At 43.1% G+C, this 24,646-nt stretch overlaps 1 protein-coding gene across 3 annotated transcripts in view; it reads right to left on the bottom strand.

Moving 5' to 3' along the window:
* Positions 1–24,646, bottom strand: part of HERC2 (HECT and RLD domain containing E3 ubiquitin protein ligase 2) — a 209,120-nt gene that overhangs the window by 167,898 nt on the left and 16,576 nt on the right. For all 3 annotated transcript variants that reach the window (XM_065591123.1, XM_065591131.1, XM_065591128.1), the window contains exons 3-4: positions 15,472–15,586; positions 403–540 (exon numbers count right to left, since the gene is read on the bottom strand). In XM_065591123.1, coding sequence (XP_065447195.1) covers positions 403–540; positions 15,472–15,586 — 253 coding nt within the window. The remainder of the gene's footprint in view (positions 1–402; positions 541–15,471; positions 15,587–24,646) is intronic.

Here is a 24,646-nt window from a genome sequence, read left to right as displayed (position 1 = left end):
TTTTACTGCAATCACCATAACAGGGTGCTTACGTCTGTTGGAGACAAATTTAAATGTAGAGACTTGCACAAATAGGTTGACACGAGACAACCTAACTGCATAGTGCAAGGTAAACTAGTACACTGATGTAGTAAAGTCTGTCCAAATCTCTGGACACACCTGAAACAAAAGCTCAGAGAGGTGTGAATTCTCTTTGCTCATGTTAATGAAGTTAACACCAAAACCTAAAGATGACAAATTTAAATGTCAACATTGTTAACTATTTTGCTACTGATCATTTAGCCTAGCAGAAGTATTCAGCTAATGTGACAAATGCACTCAACTTATGCATTTGATCCAATTAGTTCTAATTGTTCCAAGTACTTAATGCCATAAAAAGAATTACTGAAACATTCATAATACCTGGTTGTTTACCCCACACCCAACTCTCAACAATCGATTTGGCCCTATAAGTAGGTAGTGGAGTTTCCTCTTCATCTTTCTTTTCTTTGTCATTTTGTTCTTCCTTCTTTGATCCAGTCTGGCATTCAATGCTGTCATCTAAAGAAATAAAAAATTGAACCAGTTAAGCTATTTTTGAAAAAGAGATCCATCCATTTATTTGCCGTAGAGTACCTTTCTAACCTAGAACCAAGGTCAAACTCTGTCCTCAAATTCACAGCACTACTGTCATAAAGAGTGAGATGAGAAAGAAACAAATACTGATTTAGCTGCCACAGGTGCTAGGTTTCACATTTCACTAGACAATGTGGTGACCATTTTTACCTAGAAATCCATAAGTCACTGTTAAAAATTGCATTGAAGGATAAGGATTTTTCAACATAATAGAAACAGATGGTAAGCCTACTACAGATAGTTTTTATTGGTATAGATTTTGTTTCCAATTATTGGTATTTCACATCAGTCTACTTAGATTACTTGCTTTCATATTCTATGGACAACATGACAAACAATTTAACAGGCAACAACTGCCTCTGTTTCAGTGTCAAAAGTAAACCCATACAAGTGGTGGTTACTCTAATTTTATGCATTATGTCTATATGTAATTATACACACATTCATTGTACTAAACGTACAACCAAAATTAGACAGTAAGAGGACCAAAAAAATGCCACCATGGCTAAAGAGCAGAGTGATGGAGGTCAGTGGAGGGGAAAAAAAGCATCCTTTAAAATTTGGAAGTCAAATCCTAATGAAGAAAATAAGGAGCACAAAATCTGGCAAGTAAAACAGAAAAATATAAGTCAAGCCAAGAAAGAATTTGAGAAGCAGCTTGCTAAACACAAAGAAAGTAATAGTAAAAAACATGTCAAACAGGCAGTGGGGCCACCGCAAGACTTACAAGGTGTAGTGGATCACCTAGAGCCAGGACATTTGAACAGATTGCAGGACAGCAGAGCTACATGGCTAGCAGGGATGACACTAATCAGCACCAGTGGGAGGTTGCAGGGGCGGGGTGTGAAAGGGAGTCCTTTTCCATCCAATGCTGCAAATCATGACTGTGGGAGGGACCTCGGCAGGGTTTGAGGAACTTGCCCACTTCTCCTCTCAGGGGATATATAGGGGGAGGGGAGAATGGTCACTTATCCTTCCCCCCCCCCCCGAAGATCAGGAGACACCAAACCGAGTGGGGTAACAGATCTAAGATAGGTGGAGGGGGGACAGGGGGAAGAGATCTAGTGTCCTAGGAGCTGTGTCAGGGATATCTGGGGTAAACTCAACTATAGAAGTCAGTGGCATTACACAGCTGTTGCAAGCTAACCTTCAGTTATTGGAGCAGCTGGGAGCTTTCATGGGTGGGGGGGGACTGGAGATGGTAATAATAGGAGACAGGCAATAGTCTGGAAGGGCAGACCCCTCGCCAGGGGGCAGGAACCCTTAATCAGGAGCGGGAGGAGATAGCTGAGTTCTCTACAACTCTCACACTGATAGGGAATGTGAATTCATGGGACAGAATTGCTGCTCCAGGAACTACCTCCCCCCAAGAGCAGCAGGGAGAAGGTCGCCACTTGCAGGGAGACGCCCAAGGTGAGCACCGCCCAGATCTGGCACCTCAGAATGCCTCCAACACCCCTACTACCTATCCCCTCCCGCACCAAATTTCCTCCCAGCGCCTGCGCCCCGCACCACCTTCCACACTCCGAACCCCTCGTGGCTGTTCCTCCACCTAGGAATGGCAGGGACATGTCACAGCTTCCAGAGAGCCACGCGGAGCCAGGTAAGGAGCCCGCCGGCCCCGCACCAACCGAACTATAAACCGGACTTTCAATGAAGATCAGAAATGCCGGTTTATAGAGCTTTCCTGTTGTAAAGTGCCAGATAACACAGCTTTTACTGTAATCAGGAGGGCATAAACATTCGGCAGCATGGCTTGGTTTAACTATGATGAACAGCTTAAATTGAGGGCAGCAACACAAACTGTGATCCAGTGTGAAATACTACATCATCATACACCATGATTAGAGTGGATGACACCACAGGGACCTGTGCATTCCACACTACACCTGCCAGAAGCTGATAAGGCTGGGCATTTAATGAAAGTGGGTGTTTTTGTAACATCTGCAAATGTAGGCATGCTTGCCAAAACAGCCCACAATTCCTAGAGCAGGCAGGAAAGGCCACATTGGGGGAAAAAGAATGAGGGATAAGTCAGGTGCTGCCCAGAGGCCCCTTGGGCAGGAGCAGGGCAGGGGGGCTAAGGCACAAGAAGGGGAGGGGAGAGTTGAAAATGAGGGGCTGTACAAGAGCACCATTTTCAATTAAGCTGGAGATGTTAAGGGTGTGCCTTTGGATTACCCTAAAAAGACAGATGAAGCACATTTATGAGGTGGGTTTACTGCAGGGTTTAGGACCCGCTTCATGGGGAAAGAAGTAATGTGATGTCAAAAAATCTGACGTCCTTAGTGGGGAAGGGAAAGGGGAAGGGATAGCTCAGTGGTTTGAGCATTGGCCTGCTAAACCCAGGGTTGTGAGTTCAATCCTTGAAGGGGCCATTTAGGGATCTGGGGCAAAAATCTGTCTGGGGATTGGTCCTGCTTTGAGGGGCAATCCCTCCTGAAGTCCCTTCCAACCCTGATATTCTATGATTCTATATTAGATTACACAAGAATTAAAGGAGAATAGAGTAGCAGAGCCATTCAATCATTTACCAATATGGAACTTGCAGATTTCTCCCCTAGGCTTGGTCCCTAAGGCAGCTCTGGATGAATATTGCTTAATTTACCACCTGTCATATCCACAGGGTAGCTCAGTTAATGACGGAATAGACCCAGCCTTGTGCTGCATGCGCTATTCCTCCGTTGAGGAGGCTGTGCAGTTAGGTCTTGTGGCCCAGAGGCACTCATGATCAAATGTGATATCAAGTCACACTCCTGCCAATGCATCCTTCTGACTTTAACCTTTTGGGTTTCTCTTTCGAAGGGCAATTATTTTTTAAAAGCTATGCCAACAGGATGGGCAATATCCTGTTCAGCATTTGAAAAACTTAGAAGCAATGCAGGAAACTGCTTTGCAGCATGTAGGGCATTACTTAACATGACATTTTGTCATTGGGAGGGCAAATTCAGACAAGTGAGTGTTAGCCTGATGGACGTCTTTCAAGCCTTGGCTAAAAAAACAGGGGTACTTCTACCAGGGAAAAAATAGGAGGCCTTACAGTGATAGCTCGGTATTGAGCCAGATACAATAGCAGGTATATCACGACTCCCTCAGGATAAGCTTCAGCAGCTACTAGGCTTGATTGGGAGAGGTACAGCAGCTTGGAAAATTACATTCAATGAGCTACAATCTATTATTGGGCATCTTAACTGTGTCTGTCAAGCAGCAGCCCAAAGATGGGCATTCTGCATTCGGCTTGCAGCGGCCACCACAGGCATAGCTAGATCTCATCATTTTATGAGTTACCAGCGAGACAAAGGAGGAATTTGAGGATGTGGGAACAGTTAGATCCATCTTAATGAAGTGTCATTGTGGAGGGAGGAATGGATATTCAATGCTGATTTAAAGATCCACTGTGATACTTAAGAGGTACAAATTTGGGAGTATTTTACCAAGGCAGGTTGTGCAGACGGAAGTGGCTCTCCATCTAGTTCAGTGGTCACCAACCAATAGATCACAACTGACTGGTCAATCATGGAGCCTCTGACAGTCAATCTCAGTCTCAGTCTAGGGGTGGCAACCCTGCTGCAGCCAAACCAGTAGATCGTCCGCTAACAGTCCAGTGGCACAGCAGAGCTAAGGCAGGCTCCCCTGCCTGCCCTGGCCCCACATGGAGGCAGGAATTGCCCGCACCTGCAGGCACTGCCCCCGCAGCTCCCATTGGCCGGGAACAGGGAACCATGGCCAATGGGAACTGCGTGGACCATGCCTGCAGATGGGGGCAGCGGGCAAAGCCACCTCCCATTCCATCCCTCTCTCCAAGAGCCGCTGCCTGACATGCTGTCCACTTCCGGGAGCGGCGGCCTTAGCCCCATTGTGCCAGCAACTGGCTGGCACCCACACCCCAACATCCCCCTCCAACCCCGAGCCCTCCCCCCCCCGCACCCAAATTCCCTCCCAGAGCCTACACCCCCTCTTGCACCCCAACCTCTAGCCCCAACTCCCTCCCAGAGCCTGCACCCTGAACCCTTTCCTGCACCCCAACCTCCTGCCCCAGGCTCAGCCAGGAGCCCCTCCCACACTCCAAACCCCTCGGCCCCAGCCCAGAGCCAACACCTCAATCCCCTGTCCCAGCCTAGTGAGAGTGAGTGAGGGTTGGGGAGAGCAAGCGACAGACGGAAGGGGGATGGAGTGAGTGGGGCGGGGCCGCAGAGAAGGGGAAGGGCAGGGGTGGGGTAACAGTGTTTGGGTTTGTGTGATTACTGTTATTTCTACATTTTCTTTGAGGTAGATCCTGTGCTGCACTAAATTCAAACAGTGATCCTGTGCTTACAGAGATTGGAGACCACTGCTCTAGACAGAAAAAGGGATAGAGCAGAATTTAACATTTCTGGGATTTTTTTCCAATTTTGGTGGCAGTGGCCATTTGGGAACAGTTTGTTAACAACAGGGTGCGCTTATGGTGTGACAACACGGTGGCGGTACATGTTATTGATCACCTGCCCTGCAGATCACACTCAAGTTATGAGGCTGGTGAGGGCATCTGTACTATAATGTTTAAGCATTAACACCTGTTTCCTCTTCCAAACATGTTCCCAGGGTTGATAATGGCACAGCAGATGCATCGTCTCGTTTTCAGTTGGACAGATTTCAGGAGCTGGCAAGGAACCCAAATAGACGCCACTGGCACTACAGAACTTTGGTATATTATGCCCGTCAGTGTAGTGCAGAGCTCAGTGGCTCTGTGAACACTGCAAAGCTATTAGAGACGTTTTAACAATTTTGTGCAATTTCAGGAGTGGGAGGGCCTGTCACCTATATGGCCCATTGCAAGGAAAAAAGGTGTTATTAGCCACCTGGCAACTGGCGTCATCAACAATCTCCACTCACCTACTAGGCCTTACATTTGTCAGTAGGCTGAATGATTGCCCAGATCCTTGTAGCAGATTTTTAATTCTGAGGTTTCTAGCAGACTGATTGGAAACACCAGCCCCAGATGTCATCCCACCGCTTTTAATATGCTTAGGGATGGGGTGCAGCTCCCAGAGCCCATATGTGGAAGGCCTACTTGGCAAAAAGGGCAGGGAGGTATAAGAACGGCTATACTGGGTCAGACCAAAGATCCATCAAGCCCAGTACCCTGTCCTCTGACAGTGGCCAATGGCAGGTGCCCCAAAGGGAATGGACAGGTCATCATCAAGTGATCCATGCCCTGTCACCCAATCCCAGCTTCTGGCAAACAGAAGCTAGGGACACCATTCCTGCCCATCCTGGCTAATAGCCATTGATGGACCTATCTTTCATGAATCTATCTAGCTCCCTTTTGAACCCTGTTATAGTACTGGCCTTCACAACACCCTCTGGGCAAGGAGTTCCAGAGGTTGACAGTGCATTGAGTGAAAAAATACTCGTGTTTGTTTTAAACCTGCTACTTATTAATTTCATTTGTACTGCATTACAAGGAGGAGAAAAATAACACTTCCTTATTTACTTTCTCTATACCACTCATGATTTTATAGACCTTTATCATATCCCCCCTTAGTCTCTTCTTTTCCAAGCTGAAAAGTCCTAGTCTTATTAATCTCTCCTCATATGGAAGCTGTTCTATACTCCTAATCATTTTTGTTGTCCTTTTCTGAACCTTTTCCAATATCTCTTTTTTGAGATCGGGCGACCACATCTGCACGCAGTATTCAAGGTGTGGGCATACCATGGATTTATATAGAGGCAATATGATATTTTCTGTCTTATTATCTATCCCTTTCTTGGGGTATGGGCCCCTCTTGATCATGGTGATTCAAGTCCCCTCACAAGATACCAGTTTGTTACAGTTTTAAGACCAGGACTGACAAGGTTGGAGCTGCCAGCACACAAAATCAGTTCCCGCTCATTCAGGATCAGGGCAGCAACAGCAGCAGCCCAGCTAGGTCTGGGGAGCTAGTGTAATCCAGGCAACTGGGCACTGGCATTCTGAACTATACAGAATGTACATGAGACTCCAGGTGAGAAATCAGTGTTAATTTTCCCCAGCATTAATTCCAGATGCTGGCAGACATGAGAGACAGATGATGTCGTGGATCTGCAGGCACAGGTGGACTTCCACATTGTCGAAGTTTGCAGCTAGGCCTCAACGGTGAAGCAAGTTCTGAGCTAGCATGAGAGAGAGTGAGCATATTATGCTACCAGCTGATGCCACTTCTGTACACCATGGTGGCCCATGAGCAAGTACCAGATTTGATTGTGGTTCTCCTCAGGGGAAATGATTTGAGAACATGTCAAGGGGTGGACTTAATGCTCAGAATTAAGAAGGACTTGGGGCAGATCCTGGAACTTTTTCCAGGAGTAAAAATTACTTGGTAGGACATGCTGCAACACAGGGTCTGAACACCCCATTGGGTTGACAAGGCTAGGAGATATGTGAACAGGGAGATATGCCCCCATGCCATCTATGAATTTGGCTAAGTAAATTTCTCATTCAGACATAGCACCAGTATTATTCAGGGAGGATGAGGTCTACCTGTCAGTTCGGAGCGGACGCATTTTTGGCCAATATTAAAGAAGACATTAGTAGATGTCTGGGAACCCAGACCTAGGTATGGGGGAAGAGGTAGCCATAGTAACTGCTAGTGCCTCCTTGTGACAGATGTCCAGTGTAGTTATTCCAAAGGGAAGGGATATAGTAATCAGAAAAAGTGGACTGGTAAACAATTTAAAGGAGGTTTGGGGGGTTTTTGTTTTTGTTTTTATTTAAAGGAACACAAACATGATGCTTCAGGGCTCCTATGGCAGGGAGTCAACTCCCTGTTCCCTTATAGCCTCCCCTTAACCCTCATTCAAAATGGAGGGCAGCAGCAGGCTGGCTGGGGACCAGGAGGAGTATAGTGGAAGAGCTGACAGCAGCACCCCTCTGCCCCCCCACTTCAAATTACCAACACTGTACATATGTATCTGCAGGATACTCCCAGACATTGGCAAATAAAGTTGCGGCCTAATTAAGCTACATCCAGCATCTCCTGTCATACTTCCAGCATAGTCAGAAAAAGGTGTTCAAGAACACTCCAGGAAGAGAAGGCCATTGCAGAGAAGATAAGTTAATTCTTTGCATTGGTCTTTGCTGTAAAGGATGTGGGGGACATACCCACATGAGAGCTATTCTTCTGTGGTAACAAATCTGAAGTACTGTCCCAAATTAATGTGCCAGTAGAAGAGGTTTTGGAACAAAATGATAAACAGTAATAAGTCATCAGGACCAAATGGTACTCAACCAAGAGTCCTGAAGGAACTCTGATATTGAAATTGCGGAACTATTAACTGTAGTATGTAACTTATCACTGAAATCATCCTCTGTACCAGATAACCAAAAGGTAGCTAATGTAATGCCGATTTTTGAAAAAGGCTCAAGAGGAGATTTTGGCAATTTACGGATTGGTGAGTAACTTCAGACTGGTAGAAACTATAGAAAAGAACAGAATTTTCACCAAAACGTGTTTGTGTCTGATGAGTCAATGAGGCTTTTGTAAAGGGAAGTCATGCCTCACCAAGCTATTAGAATTTTTGAGGGAGTGAACAAGCATGTGGATAAGGATGATCCAGTTAATATAGTGTACTTGGATTTTCAGAAAGCCTATGCCAAAGTTCCCTCACCAAAGACTCTCAAGGAAACTAAGTTGCCATTGGATAAGTGGGAAGGTCCTCTCATGTCTCAGTAACTGGTTAAAAGACAGGAAACAAAGGTAGGTTTCATAATGCAGTGAGTTGAACAGCGGGGTCCCCCAATGGTCTGTACTGGGACCTGTGCTGTTCAATATATTCAAAGCAGCACAAAGCAGACTGTCAGGAGTTACAGAGGGCTCCAACTATACTGGGTGACTAGGCAACAAAATGGGAGAAGAAATTCAGTGATAAGTGCAAAGTAATGTACATAGGATTATTTTTTCAAAACTATACATATACAATGATGCATTCTGAATTAGCTATTACCACCCAAGAAAGATCTTGGAGTCACTATGGCTAGTTCTCTGAAAATATCCCCTCAAAGCACAGCAGTGGTCAAAAAGGGTAACAATATGTTAGAGAATGATAGAAAATATAATGCCACTATATAAATCCATGGTATTCCCACACCTTGAATACTGTGTCCAGTTCTGGTCACCCCATCTCAAAAAGGATATAGTGGAACTGGAAAATATGATCTAGGGCATGGAATAGCTTCCCCATGAGGAGAGACAAAAGATTAGGTCTATTAGAAAATAGATGACTAAGGGACGATACAATAGAGGTCCATAAAATCATGAACGATGTGGAAAAAAGTGAAGAGAAAAGTGTTATTTACCTTTTCCCACAATACAAAAAGCAGGGATCACCTGACAAAATTAATAAGCAGCAGGTTTAATACAAACAAGAAGTACATTTTCCACACATTGCACAACTAGCCTGTGGAATTCACCACCATGGGATATTGTATAGTTCAAAAAAAAAAAAATGGATAACTTCATGGAGAACAGGTCATCAATGACCATAAATCAAGATGGTCAGGGATACAACCCCATGCTTGGGGCAATCCTAAACCTCAGACTATCAGAAGCCAGGAGTGGAAGATGGGTGGGTAACACCCCATAACTGCCCTGTTCTGTACACTCTTCCTGAAGCATGGTACAGGCCACTGCTGGAGACAGGATATTGGGCAAGATGGACCCAATGTCTGACCCAGTATGGCAGCTCTTATGTTCTTAGATGCACTGCAGATATCTATATCACCTCAATGGTTAAAGGGCAAGAATGTTGCTCCGGCTGGCTGGAGCAGTTAGCCAACATTTTGGACCTTGCAGGATTGTTTCTGTTAGGAGAAAGGGGTGTTATGAGTCAGGTCTATTCTTTGGAACAATACTCTTTATTTACAAAAACTGCACATCATGTCCTGTTTCCCAGAAAACAGAAGAAAAACAGTGGGCTGTTTCCTTGATCACTTTCCCAAGTATGCTCCTACAGACAATTCAGTGCTTAAGGTGCTCTCTTTTTCTCAGCAGTCTTTCAAGGCCACATTCATGACTAGTTTCTCTTGATGTCTGCTGGCTTGCTTACAAAACTAACCTCTGAACTGCATTTTTCACCAGTCCCAGGGAAACCCTCAGACCACACAACTTAGTCCTGCTGAAGATTCACCATGTAAGTAGTCTCCTATTGTTTCCAGCTATTGCTACTTAAAGGAGTAAGTAATTGCCCCTTCTAGCATGACGTAAATGTGGTTTGCACAGTCATCAGCTTTAACCAGATCTGAGATTTTCTAGACATCAAAGATCCTCTTGATAGCCGCTATTAACACCTTCCAGCATAATGTTACATACTGCATACAGGACCGGATTAATCTTTTTTGGGCCCCACCTCCCGAGACCCTACCCGCCATTCCTATGGGGATGAGGGGACAGAGAGGAGAAAGCAGAAGGCATGACCTCAGGAGGGAAGAGGACAAGTGGGAGGGGTGCAGGCATCAGGGCCCATTCTCACGGCACCATTGGCAGCATTGTAAACTTGGTACTGACTGTATAGCTACATTACAAGTTATCAGTGCAAATGCCAACTATTTGTATCGTAGTTTAAATACATATATGCAGTTATATATCACATTTCTCAAACAAGCAAGTTAATGAACAGTCAAATGGCCTAACATATCTCTGCACTGTCATGTGGGCAACTTAGGTTTGATTGCTGGTCCCTTAGAATAGAAGGGGCTAGAAATACTAAGAAGTGCACTCAGCTGCCTCCTCCTTGAAGAGTACCCACTTAAGGGAAAATGTTGATTCAAATGAACCCAGTCTAAATCAACTATAAGGTTGAGTGTCTTGTTTAAATGAGGGGATTTAAAAAAAGAGTTCTCAAAAAGAACTCACTCACACACACACACACACACACACACGAGACCAGGATCAAAATATGAGGTAACTTCCTTCACAATATACGTTTAGGGCCCCCCCAAAAAAAATCCACTTAAAACAAGAAGGGAAAGAAGGGAAGGATAAGAGGAGTACTAAAATAAATTCCTATGGAGGAGTATTTTACCTAATCTGTCAGTCCATGGTGAAGTGCTTCAGTTATTTCTAAAATGGCTTTTACACTGAAAGCAACTATGTTAGCATAGAAGAATGTTAAAACATCCTTAACCAAGTTTTTGACATGCCCAAAATGTCTGATTTATTCTGTTAAACAACTAAAGGCCAAGAAATGGAGACTGTTCTTCAATGAAGCTCATACTTTGAGATGACCCTGAATCCCTTCCTTCTCGTTACTTAACTCTCAGTGTTTATACTTTTCTTCAGAATAATTCTGCTTTCATCACTTATTCCCTCCCACTTTTTCTAGTTATGTTGACATAGATAAATTCACAAACTGATGTTTGGTAGTCACTAAACACTCATTATCTGCAATACTGATCAGCAGGTTTTACATGTAATACAGTTAAAATGAGAAACCACCATCTTGCAAATTCAGCACAAGATAGAAAAAAAGGTACCCAGCTTTATACAGAGCCATTTCAGATATCCTGACCATCTTCTAGATGACACACAACTCCATGCAAACCCTTCTCCAACATCTATAGACAGTTGATTTGGCTCACTAGCATCATATACTGCTCTCCAATTACTGGTAACAATACCCATTCTCCTTCCCCTTTAAGCTTCTAGACTGTTCTGTAACTCTTATTGGTTTCCTGAAAAGCCTTGATGTTCTTCCTTCTTAAGGGCAGGTCTACACTACGGGGCTAAGTCGACCTAAGTTACACAACTCCAGCTAAGTGAGTAACGTAGCTAGAGTTGACGTATCTTAGGTCAACTTATAGCAGTGTCTACATCATGCTGGGTCAATGGGAGAAACTCTCGCGTCGACTTACCTTACGTTTCTGTTCCGGTGGACTACTGGAGTCGAGGGGAGAGCAATCTGCAATCAATTTAGGTGGTCTTCATTAGACCTGCTAAATCGATCCATGGTAAATGGAGACAAGCCCTAAGTTGCCCATACACCATTTGAAATTAGAGTAATATATCTACTACCAAAGTCTTTCAAAATGTTATGTTCATGTAATTACTTCAGAGTGAAAAAGGAATCAAAAAAATTAACTAGGTGTGTGAGTATAAAGTTACTCAACCCCTTGGAAGGGTACATAGTACTTTCTTTCTGCCCTTTCAGAGGTAGAAGGCAAAGAGGATGTAGTCTACCATAAAGCCTTCATCAGCTCTAGTATCGACTCATTAATTGGCATAGTGACCCTGGAAGGACCCACTGATGGTAAAATGTCAGCCAGGCACTATGAGGACTCCCTGACCTCTTTGACCTGTACACCTAAGTCTGCAGCCACTCTCTAACAACAACTAATAAATTTTAAAAGGAGAAGGGGTGCAGAGCCCATGAGTAAATGGTGCCCTCATCTAGAAGGGCTAAATCTAAAGTATTCACAGTGTGGGGAAGATCTGGAAGCTGAGGGAAAACTCCACGAATTCCAAAATGGTCCCTGTTATAGGGCAGGGCCCACTATCCTGGCCAAATTCCCATGGCAGGTTCCATCCTCATGGTGGTAGGTGAAAATAGAGAATCTGTGCAGAGACTGGCAGGTCCTGCTACATAAGATCTTATCTCTAAGACCGATGATGAGGATTCCCCTTCCTCTGACCATGGTGGGGCTGATCCAGTACCGGTGCCAGAAGCCTGGTAAAAGGCAGAATGATGCCATTATAGCAGGCTTCCCCTTGGATGGTACATGGTAGCCATCTGTCCAGGAAGCAGGCAACTGCAGTACTGGAAGTTGAATCGCTGGCAGAAATGGTACCAGTGCCAAGGTATTGGACTTCTTTCAGGAAGACGACACTGGCACCAAGAGGCAGAGCAGGTTTCTTGCCACTGCAAACACCTCCAGGTAGCTGGCACTGAGATGGTGTCTTGTTGCTTTGCTGAAGAAGTTGACAGTGCAGCTTCAGGCACCAGGCTCAGTGACCCCTGTGGCGCTGGAGCAGACTGTGCTGACTTAGGCACTGGTTAGGAGCAGTAGTCCATAGGTTTCAGGTACACTGTACTCCTTCTCGACCATCTTACCAGACTTAGAGGATGGAGACCATCCCCTGAACAGTGCCTCTCTGCAGCTTAATATTTCTTCCTTGGTATGGGTGAGGGAGAACAGTGCCAGGATTCCACTAAAGCTAGAGGGGCACTTCTCACTAAAACTGCAGCACTTAGCACCGAGTCAGACCAGAATGGCTCCAATGGTAGCTTGAGTGCCGCCTCCATAATGAGAATTTCAGCCTAGTCTCCCTATCCACCTTTGTCCTAGGCCTGAACTCCCCGCAAATCTGGCACTGGTCCTTCATGTGTGCTTCTCCCAAGCACTTCAGGCAGCTATTGTGTGGCATGCTCACTGTCATAGATCTGGAGCAAGAAACACAGCTTGAAACCTGGTGACTGGGGCATATCTTGGTACTGGGAATAGAGAAAGAAACCCCAAACAAGGAAAACAAGGGGGAAAAAAAAATTTTTTTTTTTTTTTAAACTAGAACAGTTAAACTTACTATCCTACTAAAGAGTAGACTAACTATAGAACCTGTTGAATAAGCTTTGCTTCATAGCCTCTAAGAAGTTGAGCTATCAAATAGGAAAGCAGGTGGCTTCCCACCATCCAGGCTAACAATGCAACTGTCTACTGCCATCTGAGTATCCAAGCGCATCGGAGCCACTGAACACAGTTAACACAGCTAGGTCAGGTGAACAAGAGAAGAGTAGGGGGGGCCTCACACATCAACAAGATCTCTTTCCAATGCAGACAGCTGGGCCAGCTACTGGGCCAACCTGTAGAATACTGCAGCATCAAATGCACTTGGTCTGAATAGTAGTAGAAGGATCGACACCCCACAGCAAGTTATTGTGTAAAGGATTTTTGAGATCTGACAGCCTTTCTGGAACCACCCACAGCAATGATTACATCTGGATTTGACCCTTCGGTTGGTGATGCAATGTCGTCAGCCTACTTTCAAAAAACACTATATTCAGACTTTCAAGAAGTTATGGAGAAAAGAGGCAACCCACGTTATGTACCAAAGACAGGACAAAAAAGCATAAAGCTAATTATCTCGCATGCTACAGAAAAATCTGCATACATTGACCCGGATTTCTTGTTATCCAATAAATTTTTCATGAGACATGAAAGTCTAAGAAATAATAGGATATTACAATTGTGACAGAATATACCCGCGTTCACACCCTACACATTATTGTAATAATGTTTGTACAAGGTATGCCTTTCATTTAAAAACTCAACTTGCTGATCAATATCATTGCAAAATGCACATAGCAGCATTACATGTAAAGTTATGAACATAAACAGAGATCATGACTAATAGTAGGTTTTCCAGATAAGTCTGGAGAGTGGCCAAACTAGTTCCTCAGAGACAAAGGGCAAGTAGATGCCTCAGCCAGATGTAAAATAAGGGTGATGGACCATTACCTGCTAAGTGGCCATTCTTTGGCAAGAAAGGGGGCAGGGGCAAAAAAAAAAAAAAAACTACTTTTTAGCAAATAAACAACATGGAGTTTCCTTTCACAATGACTGCTTGTTGCCTTCCTCCCAGCTGGAAATGTTTTCAAGAGGAAGACAAACTATAAAAAGCAGTAGCAAACACCCCAAGACATCCCTCTCTCCCACTGCCCACATCATTCTCCGCACCTGAGAAGACAAAAGGAAATAGCCATTGGATTCTAAGGGAGGAGTCCTGACCTGATAATTTGGTCAGTAATCTGCTAGAGCATGTGGTGAGAAAGTTTGCTTTGCAACTAAGATAGTTTCTTAAGACGACACTGGTAAACATTTTATCTTTATTTTTCTTGTAACCATTTCTGACTTTAATGCCTCTTCACTCATACTCACTTAAAATCTTTGTAGCTAATAAACTTGTTTTATTGTTTTATCTAATCCAATGTGTTTAAACTCAAGTGTCTGGATAACTTCTTTAAATAATAAGCAGACATTATTCCCTTAACAAAATGGAGGAACTTGAACCGCTGGTGCAGGAAGTGAAACCAGACATTATAGATATGGGCAGTGTTTTCCAGCAATGAAAACAGAGTGATTTCAAAAATTTTCAAAGCTGTATATTCCAGAAGTTTCAGATATGAATTATTTTAATACAAAAAGTACATGTATTGACAAACATGAGCAATATGTAATCCTTTACAGCACGAAAGTGCACTGGTGGAGGGGGCAGGAGCCAGCTGTGTGCAGGGGAGGGGGCAGATACTGGGCACTGAAGGCTAGAGATAGGGGAGGTGCGTGGGGGAGAGGCACTGTGGATGCTGCCGAGAGCAGGTGTAAGCACCATCCAATCTGCAGCATGGCGAGGGAGTCTGGCGCCCCGCTGGCATATGCCCTGCCTGCCCAGGAGAAGCTCCATGGTGGTTTTGTCGAGCCCAGACTTGTGTGAGGAGAGGAGAAGTTGGTGGCAAGTCTCAACAGCAGCCAGCCTCTGCCCTGCGCCGGGGCGAGGGCGAAGGAGGAGTAACCCCGCACACATTGCGTCTGCCCTGCACCCTGAGGATGAGGTTTTTTTAAAACACTATAATATAATAAGTCATCATTTCTGAAAATTAAGGTCTCCTCTGAGGCCAACAGAGAACAGCCGCATTCCTAAAAGGCCAAAAAAAGCAATGGAACAGATTGGAGGAAGCAGTAGCCTATAAATCCTAGTAAGTAGCTCCCTCCTATTTATTCAAGAGCACTAACAGTATAAAGGAAAATTAGTTACATTTGATTAAGAACTGAGGGTTTGTAATATTACAAAATCAGTGCTTAGGTCACATCAGGATGAAATTTAAAAAAAGCATGGGGGAAAAAAATCTTACCTTTTCTTAGAGGTAGTTCACCACTTTGTGCTAATTCTGTTCCAGTGTATACAATTTCACCATCTTTCACCATTTCATTCCACAAGCCACAGAGTCCATCTCGTGTAAAAGCAAGCTGTTAAAAATAATTTTAGAAAGTAAGTTATGTACAGCATTCCCCAGACTTGCCCGCACCATCTCAAACAAAGCTTTTGAAATCATGGTCAGTACTTTCCTCAAAGCAAAAATAAGAAAGAATATCACAACACACACTGATAATTTAGTTGTCCTAGAGATAGAGTCTTGAAATCTTAAAGCAAATACAAGGTTTGCACACCACACAAATAACTTTCAGATGACTTCTAACAGCATTACAGAATTTGCTCTCAACCACCCCGCTAGGTCTGCTCTCTTCAGGATCAACCTACTTGAAGGAAAAGCTTCAAAATGCATTAGAATATTGACTTCAAATAAATTCTAGCATTACACTTTAACCAACTAGAACATCAAACAAAACTTATCAACTAGGCAATATGATTCTGAAGAATTATAGGAAGAGAATACTTTAACATGAGGTTATAGCTAAGAATTTTATACTGGAAAAGCACTGAAGATTATTTAAGTCAAAATATCCCTAACAGTTAATTTGAAGATGTCTGTGTCAACACCCAACCTGTAGTGGGAAAAAAGGTAGCAATCATCTGGCACATCTACAATACTGAAAAGAGGGCAATACTTCTTACATTTGATAGTTTTGTTCCTCTCCACCTGACCTCCTCCCTGCCCGGTAGAATTGTGAGCACCGAAGCATGAAAGAGCAGAATCCACAGTTGTCAACAGCAAAACACATTCAAGGGAATTCTCAAGCTTTGTACTAGCTAAGCAAGACTCAGTTTAGTACTGGCCTCAGCATAAGCCCTAACCAGGGCATGTCTACACTACAAAGTTTTGCCGATGCAAGTTACAACGGACTAATATCACCGCAGTTAGCAGATCGCTTGTTCCCATGCATACTTGGCTCCTTCTATTGCCACTTCACATACTCCTCAGGAGTGCACCATGGGTAGGTATCCCATTGATGTATCCTAGGTATCACTACTGTCCAGAGCACTGGCTTTTGGGAAATTTTGGCAACGCACAGTGGGCAGGAATGAGTCACACAGGAGTGACTGGGAGCTCAAGTTCCCACCATGCAACCTTCTCTATCCCATAATTTTCAGACCTATGTTGAAAATCCCACCAACCAATGCCGGGCTTGTTACTGTTCACCATCTCTGACAGAAGCATGGAGCCCGCACAATTCTAAACCATCGTCGTGAGTGTTGCAAGCACAGGGCATATCATCCTCCAATATTGGCAGGGCTGCAAGAAGAGCCGCAGGAAAAAAAGTGACAATTTGCTGGTGGGCAGATTGCTGTGGCACATAACGAGGAACAACTCAAAGTTGTTGGCATTCAAAGAGCAGCTGCAAATGGTGGAGTGCCGCTTCTGGGCCTGAGAAATGAGCACTGACTGATGGGATTGCATTGTAACATGGGCCTGGGACGACGAACAGTGGCTGCAGAACCTTTGGATGGATAAGGCCACATTCCTGGATCTGTGTGCCAAGCTCACCACAGCTTTCCAGTGTAGGGACACCAGAATGAGAGCTGCACTAAGAGTGGAGAAGCAAATGGCAATCGCACTGTGGAAACTTGCAGTGCTGGATTGCTACCAGTCAGCAGGAAATAATTTTGGAATTGGAAAATTCACTGTGGGGGCCACTGTGATGCAAGCGTGCAGGGCCATTAATCTATCAATCATCACCTGCTATGCAGGACTACAACTCTTGGCAACATGCAGGATATAGTGGATGGCTCTGCAGAGATAGGGTTCCCAAACTGCAGTGAGGCGATAGACAGTAGACACATCCCAATTTTGGCACCAGGCCAACTTGCCACTGAGTCCATCAACAGAAAGGGCTATTTTTCTATAGTTATTCAAGTGCTGGTGGATCATCAGGGATGCTTCCCCAACATGATTGTGGGCTGGTAAAGGAAGGCGCAAGACTTCCGCATCTTTAAGAACACAGGACTCTTCAGAAAGCTGCAAGCAGGGATGTTTTTTTCCTGACCAGTAGATTACCATTACTGAAGTTGAAATGCCAGTTGTGATCCTGAGGGACCGAGCCCATCCCTTACTCTCCTGGCTCATCAAAACATACACCAGCCACTTCAAGAGCACCAAGGAGTCAACTACCAACTCAGCAGGTGCAAAACGACAGCTGAATGTGCTTTTGGTAGATAAAAGAGCACTGGTGAATTTAACTAACAAGACTGGATCTCAGTGAGAAACTATTCCAATGGTTGTAGCAGCCAGTTGTGTCCTGCATATCTGTGAAGCAAAGGGGAAAAAGTAGCCACCAAGATGAAAGGTGGAGCAGTTGTCTGCTGAGTTTAAACAGCCAAATATAAGGGTTATCAGAAGACATCAATGCAGAGCTATACAGCACGGGGGGGCTTTGAGAGAGCACTCTGACAGTGAACCATAATACACAGCATTGTAGTGGACTGTGCTCTACTTGGCCCTGAAGTTTGGGGGCCTGTTAGGAATTGTAAAATGTGTACCAAGCTCCAATGAATATAACACGGACAATGCACCTATTCATTTTATGGTGCTTGCTGTAGATTTAGGATTATTACACTTTGTGACTGATCCTATGAGTTGTGTCAGTGTTCAACAACAAATAAGCGGTTGCTTTCACTATTGCCAAGCATTCTGCAGTATATGTTGGGAACTAATAAACATGAATTATTTTCCAAACAATACTGTTTTATTGAGTTAAAAAAAAAACCTTCAAAACAATTTTGTGCAAGTGAAAAGTAAATACATTAAAACCTTAATAAAATTTATGGAACAGCGTTAAAGAGGAGGGAGGAACATTGTGGGACTGCTGCTAGAGGGTTGTTGGGTAACACAAGGTCTACATCAACAGGCATCGCAGAAACTTGGTGGAATGAGGATAATCCATGGGACACAGTAATACCAGTGTACAAAATATATCGGAAGGACAGAACAGGTTGTGCTGGTGGGGGAGTGGCACTATATGTGAAAGAAAGCATAGAATAAAATGAAGTAAAAATCTTAAAATGAACCAAACTGTATCATAGAATCTCTATGGATAGTAATTCCATGCTTGAAAAATAAGAATATAGCAGTAGGGATATATTACTGACCACACGACCAGGATGGTGATAGTGACTGAAATGATCAGGAAGATTAGAGAGACTATAAAAATAAACTCAATCAGGGATTTCAACTACCTCCATATTGACTGGTGTCAGGGTTCCCTCCCCACTCTGAACTCTGGGGTACAGATGTGGGGACCCGCATGAAAGACCCCCCATATCTTATATTCCACCAGTTTAGGTTAAAAACTTCCACAAGGCACAAATTCTTCCTTGCCCCTGGACGGTATGCTGCCACCACCAAGTGAGTTAGACAAAGATTCAGGAAAAGGACCACTTGGAGTTCCTGCTTCCCCAAAACATCCCCCCCAATCCTCTTCACCCCTTTCCTAGGGAGGCTTGAGGTAACCGAATAGGTAACCAAAGTGAGACTAAAAACCCAAGCAGATTCTTAAAAACAAAACTTTATAATAAAGAAAAAAGTAAAAGAAGCACCTCTGTAAAATCAGGATGAAAGGTAATTTTACAGGGTCATAAGATTTATAACAGAGGATTCCCCTCTAGGCAAAACTTTAAAGTTACAAAAAAACAGGAATAAACCTCCCTCTTAGCACAGGGAAAATTCACAAGCTAAAATAAAAGACAGACAATCTAACGCATTTCCTTCATATTACTTACAATTTGTAATCCTAGATGCTTAGTTCAGGTATGGCTTTAGGAGATGTATTTTCCCTGCCCTGTTTCCTCACTGACACGGAGAGAACAACAAAGAGAGACCAAACAAAAACCTTCCCCCACAGATTTGAAAGCATCTTCTCCCCTCATTGGTCCTTTTGGTCAGGCGCCAACCAGGTTATTTGAGCTTCTTAACCTTTTACAGGTAACGGAGGGATTTTATGCTACCTTTAGCTGTATGTTTATGACAACTAGGTACATGTCACCTCAGGATGGGATGCGGAGATACAGTTTCTTGTCACCTTAAATGACTGCTTCTTGCAGCAGCTAGTCCTGGAATCCAAAAGAGGAGAGGCAATTCTTGATTTAGTCCTAAGTGGAGCATAGGATCTGGTCCAAGAGGTGAATATCTGGGCCGCTTGGTAATAGTGACCAGAATATAATTAAATTTTAAAAACCTATATTGGAATTGGAAAAGGTTCAGAAAAAGGGCAACAAAAATTATTAGGGATATGGAAGAGCTTCCGTATGAGGAGGGATTAATAAGACTGGGACTTTTCAGCTTCGAAAAGAGCTGATTGAGGTCTATAAAATCATGACTCATGTGGAGAAAGTAAATAAGGAAGTGTTATTTATTCCTTCTCATAACAAGAACAAATGAAATTAATAGGCAGTAGGTTTAAAACAAACAAACAAAAGGAAGTATTTTTTCACACAACGCACAATCAACCTGTGGAACTCTGACAGAGGATGTTGCGAAGGTCAAGACTATAACAGGGTTCAAAAAAAGAACTAGATAAGTTCCTTCAGAATAGGTCCATCAATGGCTATTAGCCAGCATGGGCAGGGATGGTGTCCCTAGCCTCTGTTTGTCAGAAGCTGGGAATGGGCGACAGGGAATGGATCACTTGATGAGTACCAGTTCTGTTCATTCCCTCTGGGGCATCTGGCAGTGGCCACAGTCAGAAGACAGGATACTGGGCTAGATGGACATTTGGTCTGACCCAGTATGCCATTCTTATGTACATTTGCACTCCGTTGACCTCAATACATCAACCATGGTAAGCTGCCATGGGATAAGAGGGAAGGTCTTCTCTCTGCCCCCAGCCCCACCTGCCGGCTCCCCTCCACCTCCTGACCTCTCCCCCCAAGCCCACTGCTTGCTCCTTTTGGTCAGCAGCCAGCTGAGGGCTCCTCTCTGCCCCCATCACCGGCAGGCAGCTGCTGGGAGTGGAGAGGAGTCCTCAGTTGCTGCCGCTTCAGGCCAGTGACCACCCGCCTCGGGCTCCCCGGTGTGGGGCCTGTCTCTCCCTGCTGCTCTGCAGCATCAGGTGGGTAGGGCTGGTTGAAGCAGACATCCCTCACTGAAGCACTCAGGTAACTTAACACAAGACATAAAACTTTGTCTTGTGATTTTTGCAGTCTTTTATATATAAAGACAAAAATTAATCGCAATTAATCACACTATTAAATACAGTACACCTCTACCCTGATATAACACAACCCTATATAACATGAATTTGGATATAACGCAGTAAAGCAGCGCTCTGAGGGGGCGGGGCTGTGCACTCTGGCAGATCAAAGCAAGTTCGATATAACGCGGTTTCACCTATAACGCAGTAAGATTTTTTTGGCTCCCGAGGAGCGTTATATCGGGGTAGAGGTGTACTAATTGAAATGTATTAAATATTTTTGGATATTCTTCTACATTTTCAAATATATGGATTTCAATTACAACAACACAGAATACAAAGTATACAGTGCTCACTTCATATTTTTATTACAAATATTTGCACTGTTAAAAAGGATGAACGAAATAGGATTTTTCAAATGACTTCATACAAGTACTGTAGTGTAATCTCTATCATGAAAGTGCAACTTACAAATGTAGATTTTTGTTACATAACTGCACTCAAAAACAAACAATGTAAAACTTTAGAGCCTACAAGTCCACTCAGTCCTACTTCTTCTTCAGCCAATTGTGAAGACAAACAAGTTTGTTTACCTTTACAGGAGATAATGCTCAATGTCACCTGAAAGTGAGAACAGAAATTTGCATGGCACTTATGTAAATACCTTGCAATGCTGGCTAAAAGCCAGATACGCTAAACATTCATATGCCCCTTCGTGCTTTGGCCACCATTCCTGAGGACATGCTTCCATGCTGATGATGCTCGTTAAAAACAAATGTGTATATTAAATTTGTGACTGAATTCCTTGGAGGAGAATTGCAAGTCTCCTGCTCTATTTTACCCTCAAATGATGACCCAGCACATGATGTTCATTTTAAGAACACTTCCACTGCAAATTTCACAAACCTCAAAGAAGCTACCAAAGAAGGTAGAAATCTCACTAAAGATAGCTACAGCATTCAACCCAAGGTCTAATTATCTGAAATGCCTTCCAAAATCTGAGAAGGAGGAGGTGGGGAAGGTGGGGGGGGGGGGGAGAGAGAGATGCTTTCAGAAGAGTTATAAGATTAACACTCTGATGCAAGAAACTACAGAACCTGAACCACCAAAAAAGAAAATCAACCTTCCCCTTGTGGCATCTGACTCAGAAAATGAATATGAACATGCATCAGTCCACACCGCTTTGGCTCGTCATCGAGCTGAACCCATCATTGGCATGGACGAGTGTCCTCTAGAATGGTGGTTGAAGCCTGAATGGACATATGAATCTTTAGTGCATCTGACACAAATATCTTGCGATGCCGGCTAGAAAACAGTGCCATGGAAACACCTGTTCTTACTTTCAGGCAACACTGTAAACAAAAAGCGGGCAGCATTATCTCCTGCAAATGTAAACAAACTTGCTTGAGTGACTGGCTGAACAAGTAGTAGGACTGAGTGGACTTGTCGGCTCTAAAGTTTTACATTGTTTTGTTTTTGAGTGCAGTTTTTTCTTGGTACATAATTGTACATTAAGTTCAACTCCCATGACAAAGATATTGCACTAACGTACTTGTACTAGGTGAATTAAAAAATTCATTTTTTTTACAGTGCAAATATTTGTAATCAAAAAGAATATAAAGTGAGCACTGTACATGTTGTATTCTGTGTTGTAATTGAAATATATTTGAAAAATGTAAAAAAAATCCAAAAATATTTAAATAAATTGTATTCTATTATTGTTTAATCATGCGATTAATCACTATTAATTTTTTAATCGCTTGACAGCCCCAAAAAAAGAAAAACAGTTTAGTTATTTCAAAGAAGGACCTTAATCTTCTGAAAAAGAATGTAGGTAGGACATCAGTTTGAGGAAACAGTGGCGTTGGGCACCCACATATCATGGGTTGCAAAACTGATATTTATCTTCTATTTGTTTATAGGTCAAGACTTCTAGTCTACCAATCTCTTTATGCAGATTTCACTTAAATGTTTAGATCATTCTGGATTGTAAGTATTTGCAATTTCACCCCCTTAAATTTATATATTATGCATAATGGCATCTAAAGTTTAGAATATCTTCAGTCATTCTGTGAGTTTCTTCATAACACAGGAAGCCTGTATTTCAGAAGATTAAGTTCTACTACACATATATAGGTGTTGCTTACAAACAAAACATTTGTTTCCCCAATATCAGCTTCTAATCCTCTTGTAGAAAAATGAAGTCCAAACTTGGTACTGAAAAAAAAAAAAAAAAATCCTGTCAACTCAGCTAAAAAACTGAAAACAGGCCAACTGCACTTGACTTTCATTGTTTAAGTTTTATTCAAGTCGCTTCCTCAATATGCTACATAAAGAAAACACTACTCACAGGACTATATAGCCCATTCTTTCCCGCTCAGAAAGAATAATTCTCTCTAGTATATACAGTCAGTTTGGGGGTTTTATTTATTTATTTCAAAGCCGGTATTGTATAGATAGCTTTTAGAAAGACAGCTTTTGCTGTTGTTTTAGTGGCATTTAAGTTATTATCTTGCTTCATTATCTGAAAAAAATGAAGTTAAAAAAAACACTTAAGTGTAACGGACATATGATAGTGTGTGGCAATAAACAAAGCAACTGACTGAAAGGAGGATTACTGACACAGTGTTTTTAAAACTACAGATAAAGTGTTTATAACAAATGCAAACAGCAGATATACTCCTTCACTTTAACCAGAGCAATTTAACACTGGAATTCTAGTTCACTCCATGGGGACAGTAAGCAACAAAATCAGCAATGTTTTGCTACTATGATACTCAAAACCAAACATGTTTAAGCAGTTTCTTAAAGTGTGGTGAATAAAACTACTGGCCAAACTGTTTTTTAACCTTCCCCATTTCAGAATCTCAAAGCATTTTATCAATAATTAAGCTTCTCAACATCTGTAAGAAAAGTATTAACCCAATTATAACCAACCAAGTTGATAACTGACTTGCCCACAATCACAGCAAATCAGTTGCAGAGAACAGAACAGCTATAGATCTGTACTTCAGCCACAGGACCATTCTTCCCATAAATTTGCTTGGAAATGAGGTTAGCCAACACAGAGAGACAAGCATTCTCTCCTGAACATTTGCTATATCCAAACATTTCCAAAGTGCCTATCCACCTGACATCCAAGTGCTGAGACATAAGAACTGGAGTTCTGTCCAGAAACCTTTTGGTTGCAGTCTATCAGAAAGATGAGGATGCTCTTCTGTGTCACTTATCAGAGGGGTAGCCGTGTTAGTCTGAATCTGTAAAAAGCAACAGAGGGTCCTGTGGCACCTTTGAGACTAACAGAAGTACTGGGAGCATAAGCTTTCGTGGGTAAGAACCTCACTTCTTCAGATGCATCTGAAGAAGTGAGGTTCTTACCCACGAAAGCTTATGCTCCCAGTACTTCTGTTAGTCTCAAAGGTGCCACAGGACCCTCTGTTGCTTTCTGTGTCACTGTTTGTGGCAATGACTGATGTCCTGGGAACCACCCAAACCAATCTCTGGTTCCAATCTCTGACACCAGTAGCCAGCCCACAAACACCAGGTTTTGCCCCGACTCATATCAGCCTAGTCACTCCTTGCAGTGTGACATAAACAGCCCATCCAGTCCCAAATGTGTCCGAAGTTTACCAAATGTGTCCTCCCTGGAGTTCTTAAGTACAAAGACACTCAGATCATTCCGCTCTAGTTCATAACCCCCAAACATGTGAAACCAGCCTCCACAGTTATCAGTGTGCTTTGGAACTCACACTTCATAGTTAGCACACCAGAGACCTGCTTGTGGCAAAAATAAAGTTTATGTAACCACAGATTCAAAGATGAAATATAAAGGGAAAGCAAACATACAAGATATACAGAAAAACAGACAACCTCAGGTTTTACATTTCCCTTTTCTAATCCAAGTTACCCGTTGCTTTTGAACAGTATCCCTGCACTGATGAA

This window comes from Chrysemys picta, chromosome 1 (genome assembly GCF_011386835.1).
Source record: "Chrysemys picta bellii isolate R12L10 chromosome 1, ASM1138683v2, whole genome shotgun sequence".
In the NCBI taxonomy this organism is placed as follows: domain Eukaryota; kingdom Metazoa; phylum Chordata; order Testudines; family Emydidae; genus Chrysemys; species Chrysemys picta.
Note: the sequence above shows the minus strand (reverse complement) of the source record. Positions and strands in the feature narration are given on the sequence as shown.